This window comes from Mandrillus leucophaeus, unplaced genomic scaffold (assembly GCF_000951045.1).
Source record: "Mandrillus leucophaeus isolate KB7577 unplaced genomic scaffold, Mleu.le_1.0 Scaffold440, whole genome shotgun sequence".
NCBI classification, from domain to species: Eukaryota; Metazoa; Chordata; class Mammalia; order Primates; family Cercopithecidae; genus Mandrillus; species Mandrillus leucophaeus.
This window is the reverse complement of record NW_012104699.1, coordinates 126064-131976: the sequence shown is the minus strand read 5'-3', so window position 1 is coordinate 131976 and position 5913 is coordinate 126064. Positions and strand designations below refer to the sequence as shown.

Below are 5913 nucleotides of genomic sequence, written 5' to 3'. Positions count from 1 at the left end.
CTTTCATGCATTCGAAAGGAACTGGAACAACTGAAGGCTTTACCACACTGTTTACATTCAAAGGGTTTCTCTCCAGTGTGAGTTCGTTCATGGATTTGAAAAGAACTAGGACAATCAAAGGCTTTCCCACATTCCTTGCATTTATAAGGTCCATTTCCAGTGTGCATTATCATATGTCTTCGATAGCTTGGAAGAGAAATGAATGCTTTCCCACATTCCTTACAATCATAGGGTTTCTCTCCTGTATGAATCCTTTCATGTTTTCTAAAGGAACTAGGAAAACTGAAGGCTTTGCCACATTTTTTACATTTATAGGGTTTTTCTCCAGTGTGAATCCTTTCATGACTTCGAAAGGATGTGGGACAACTAAGAGCTTTACCACATTGCTTACACTGATAGGGTTTTTCCCCAGTGTGAGTCCTTTCATGTATTTGAAAAGTTTGGTAATATCTGAAGGCTTTTCCACATTGTTTACATTCATAGGGTTTCTCTCCAGAGTGAGTTCTTTCATGATTTCGAAAAGAGCTGGGATGACTGAATGTTTTCCCACATTCTTTACATTTATAGGGTTTCTCTCCTGTGTGCATTCTCATGTGTCCTCGAAAGGTTGTGTGATAAATGAAGGCCTTCCCACATTCCTTACATTCATAAGGTTTCTCTCCAGTATGAGTTCTTTCATGTATTTGAAAGGAACTGGGCCAACTGAAAGCCTTACCACACTGCTTACATTTGTAGGGTTTCTCTCCAGTGTGAGTTCTTTCATGGATTCGAAATGAACTTCGAAAGCTGAATCTTTTCCCACATTCCTTACATTCATATGACTTCTCTCCATATTTGTGATACTCATATGATCTATGTTCAGTATGAGATCTCATGTGCCTATTAAGAGATGAATGACACATATAGTCCTTTCCACACACACTACATTCATATGGTTTTACCCTAGTAAAAGTTTTCTTGTTTGGTTTAGGATTTGGAGTCTGATTGATGGTTTCTCCAAACTGACTACCTTCTTTCCTTTCACAGAGCCTCTCTACCATATGACTTCTGTGAGAGAAAAAAAAAAAAAAAAAAGCACACAATTAGTGGCTTTTTAAAATAATTTTATAATTATTATTTCACAATCATTAGTAGGTAGTAGAATTACACTTTTGCCATTTTCAGGGGAACTGTATGTTATGAATGCTCAGGAAGAGTACTTGACCAGAGCCATTATCAAAACAATAAAACTCATAATATAGAGTTCTTTCTTTTTTTTGAGAAGAGTCTTGCTCTGCTGCCGAGGCTGGAGTGCACTGGCACAATCTTGGCTCACTGCAACCTCCATCTCCTGGGTTCAAGCAATTCTGCCTCAGCTTCACGAGTAGCTGGGATTACAGGACCCCACCACCACACCTGGCTAATTTTTGGACTTTCAGTAGAGGCAGGGTTTTGCCATGTTGGCCAGGCTAGCCTCGAACTCCACACCTCAGGTGATCTGCCCACCTCAGCCTCTCAAAGTGCTGGGATTACAGGCATGAGCCACCATGCCTGGCCAAAATTCATAATATAGAGTTTCTTAATATTGTTTCCAGGTGAAATATTTTTCAAATACTGAACAACTGTACCTTTTTTTTTTTTTTTTTTTGAGACAGAGTCTTGCTCTATCCACCAGGCTGGAGTGCAGTGGCGCGATCTTGGCTCACTGCAAGCTCCGTCTCCTGGGTTCATGCCATTCTCCTGCCTCAGCCTCCTGAGTAGCTGGGACTACAAGTGCCTGCCACCGCGCCCGGTGTATTTTTTGTATTTTTAGTGGAGACGGGGTTTCACCTTGGTCTCGATCTCCTGCCCTTGTGATCCGCCCGCCTCGGCCTCCCAAAGTGCTGGGATTACAGGCGTGAGCCACAGCGCCCAGCCATCTGTACCATTTTTAAGAAAACTTTCTTGGCAACAATTTTCAACAAATAAATATGAAATAGGGCTTCTTCCAATTATTCATTTTTTAAACTTAATGACATGCTAAGATTCTCTCATAAGACAGTATTTTCTTTTGTAAGTACAACTCACCGTAGCTTTCTCCCCTGATTTTTGTGGTCCTCAGTGTTCTTCTCCTCCCAGTTTTCCCCTAAAATGCAGGCCCAGAAAAATCATTAAAACTATTTGAAATTATAGAAAAAGTATTAGATTCTAAATCTAGGATGAGCTGTTATCCTGTCTGATTTATTTACCAAAGTATTCCCTTTCAACATCCTAAACCTTGGAACCTTGTTGATGAACAAGAAACACTTGTTCTCTAATTGACTCAGTGAGGGAATAATTTCAGTCTTACCTATAGAGGCCAAGTTAACAAAGGTTTCTTGCATCACATCTCTGTAGAGTTTCTTCTGAGAGGGACCCAGCAAAGCCCACTCCTCCTGGGTGAAGTTCACAGCCACATCCTCAAAGACCACTGAGTCCTGAAACATCCCACATGTATAGAGGAGGACAGGTGAGACTGACAGCACTGAGGATATATACTCAGTTCATTACAAGTCCACATATAATTCCTTTTTCTCCATTTATCCTATAACTTTGACATCAGAACTCAAATCTCTGTCCACACTTACTTCTTCATAAATTTAACACCACCATGAATATTTGGAAATTATTTTTACATTTTTACTATGATCACTTCAAGTCTTATGCTCTCCAATGACAGGATACACAGCATCTTGGAAAAATGCTATAGAAATGAAACAAATATTTCCAGTTTAAGACGAACAATTCCTTGTAAGAAAAATACTTTTTATCTCCTGCCTTATCATGTACTATATCACTTAGCAGCTCATGAAACACAGGGTCAAATCTGTACGAGATTTTTGTGTGTGTGTGTGAGATGGAGTCTTGCTCTGTCGCCCAGGCTGGAGTGCAGTGGCGCCATCTCGGCTCACTGCAACCTCCACCTCCCGGGTTCACGCCATTCTCCTGCCTCAACCTCCCCAGTAGCTGGGACTACAGGCACCCGCCACTATGCCCGGCTAATTTTTTGTATATTTAGTAGAGACGGGGTTTCACCATGTTAGCCAGGATGGTCTCGATCTCCTGACCTCGTGATCCGCCCGCCTCGGCCTCCCAAAGTGCTGGCATTACAGACGAGGTCAGGAGATTGAGACCATCCTGGCTAACACAGTCAAACCCTGTCTCTAATAAAAATACAAAAAAACAGCTGGGCGTGGTGGCAGGCGCCTGTAGTCCCAGCTATTCAGGAGGCTGAGGCCGAATGGTGTGAACCCGGGAGGTGGAGCTTGCAGTGAGCCAAGATCATGCCACTGCACTCCAGCCTAGGTGACAGAGCGAGACTATGTCTCAAAAAAAAAAAAAAAAAAAAAGGGGCTTAGTGTGCCTAAATGGTTTTTGGAATCAATAGAATATATACTGAACTCCTTTTTTCCTTTTTAGAGTCTGGACTTTTTCACATGCCAGGAGGATGCCTACTTGATCAGCCCCCCAAAAGCACTGTGAGCACTGGGTCTCTAATGAGCTTCCCTAGCAGACAATATATAATATCACAACTTGTTTCTTGGGGAATTGAGCCCATTCCATGTGATTACATGAGGAAAGAACATTTAAAGGCTTGCATCTGCTTTCCTCCATGCCAACTATGACTAAATAAGGCTAATGAAGGATATTTAACAATCCTAATTTTAAAAAATGTTACTGGGTAAAGTCAAAGCAGAATTAAATTAAGGTGAAAGTTGGTACATGTTCTTAGAACAAACTCAGTGTCAACAAGATGCCACTGCTCCCAAATGATATCTTTATAAAATTCTACAAATCCCTAGAACAGACTTACTAGGAGTCAAGAAAAACTACTTTTCCAAACCTAAGAGGAACACTAAATGTCAAACAATGGGTAAAGTCTTTTGAAGAGCAACATAAATACTTGCCTAGTATGTATCAAGGATTTTCACACTATAACCCTCCTAACAGCATAACACGCAGAGAGATAAATAGAACAAGGGAGGGGGAAAGTGTCTTCAATGGACTGGCATTTATAAGGAAAATTGATTAATGATAGAGCAAGCATTGTAGGGGAATGGAAGAGATCACTAACACTTTAATACATGTAGAAGAGACAAACTGTTATCTAATTGGAAAAAGCATTGCATTAGCTCTATTCCATAGACAATAATCAATTTAATGTAGATTTAAACGTGAAGAATAGAATTAAAACTCTTTCAAAAGTCACAGGCAATTTTTTTTAGATGCAAGAGTAGGGAGAATTTTCTCATGTAAGAGTAAGTCATAAAGGATAAGACTGAAAACTTCAAATATCCTAAAATCAAGAAAGTTATGGCTGGGCGCGGTGGCTCAAGCTTGTAATCCCAGCACTTTGGGAGGCCGAGACGGGCAGATCACGAGGTCAGGAGATCGAGACCACCCTGGCTAACCTGGTGAAACCCCGTCTCTACCAGAAAATACAAAAAACTAGCCGGGCGAGGTGGCGGGTGCCTGTAGTCCCAGCTACTTGGGAGGCTGAGGCAGGAGAATGGCGTAAACCGGGGAGGCGGAGCTTGCAGTGAGCTGAGATCCGGCCACTGCACTCCAGCCTGGGCGACAGAGCAAGACTCCGTCTCCAAAAAAAAAAAAAAAAAAAAGTTAAAAGACAAACCACAAAGCAGCAGAAAAATATCTGACGTACGTGCAATATAAATGAACTAGTATGCAAAGTAAAAATAAATGAACAGGGCTGGGCACGGTGGCTCACACCTGTAATCCCAGCTACTTGGGAGGCTGAAGCAGAAGAATCGCTTGAACCCAGGATGCAGAGGTTGCAGTGAGCCGAGATCGCAGCACTGTACTCCAGCCTGGGCAACAGAGTGAGATTCTGCCTATAAAAAAAGAATCTAGCCGGGCGTGGTGGCTCACGCCTGTAATCCCAGCACTTTGGGAGGCCGAGGCAGGTGGATCACGAGGTCAGGAGATCGAGACCATCCTGGCTAACATGGCTACTAAAAATACAAAAAATTAGCCGGGCGTGGTGGCGGGCGCCTGTAGTCCCAGCTACTTAGGAGGCTGAGATAGGAGAATGGCGTGAATCCGGGAGGCAGAGCTTGCAGTGAGCCGAGCTGAGATGGCGCCACTGCACTCCAGTATACGAGACACAGCAGACTCCATCTCAAAAAAAAAAAAAAAAAGAATCTAAGCATCTACATTAGGAAAGCAAGAAAATATGAGCAAATTAAACCCAAAGTAAACACACAACAGAAGAAATAGTAAAAAGAGAAATTAAACAAAACCAAAGGTGTTTATTTGAAAAGATCAATATATTTGATAAATGTACGGTACGCTAACTGAAAAAGAGAGAATAGAAATTACTAATATCACAAATATAAGTGGGAAAATAAAAATGAAAAAGTTATGGGCAAAATCCAACATGCATTTATGATAAGAAACTGGAGACGGACCTTCCTCTTTTTGAGAAGCAGTGTTTATAGGAAACCTGCCGCTAATATCATATTTAATAGTGAGAAACTAGATGCTTTCCTGGTAAGATGAGGAAATGGGCAAAGATGTCCCCTCTTACCACTCCTACCCAACAGATTATACTCAAAGTGTAACTAATGAGAGGAGAGGAGAGGGGAGGGGAGAAGAGATACAGATAGGGAAGGAAGAAATATTACTGTCTTTGTCGCATGTGACATGATTGTCTAAGTATAAAATCTCGCCAGGCACGGTGGCTCACGCCTGTAATCCCAGCACTCTGGGAGGCCGAGGCGGGCGGATCACGAGGTCAGGAGATCGAGACCATCCTGGCTAACACAGCGACAAAGCGAGACTCCGTCTCAAAAAAATAAAAAAAGCCGGGCGCGGTGGCTCACGCCTGTAATCCCAGCACTTTGGGAGGCCGAGGCGGGCGGATCACAAGGTCAGGAGATCGAGACCACGGTGAAA

General features: G+C 42.3%; 1 protein-coding gene across 1 annotated transcript in view; it reads right to left on the bottom strand.

Moving 5' to 3' along the window:
- Positions 1-5913, bottom strand: part of ZNF709 (zinc finger protein 709) — a 39778-nt gene that overhangs the window by 17799 nt on the left and 16066 nt on the right. Inside the window, 3 exon segments of the mRNA XM_011994063.1 lie at positions 3-1047; positions 2047-2104; positions 2309-2435. Of these exon segments, the coding sequence (XP_011849453.1) occupies positions 3-1047; positions 2047-2104; positions 2309-2435 (1230 nt within the window).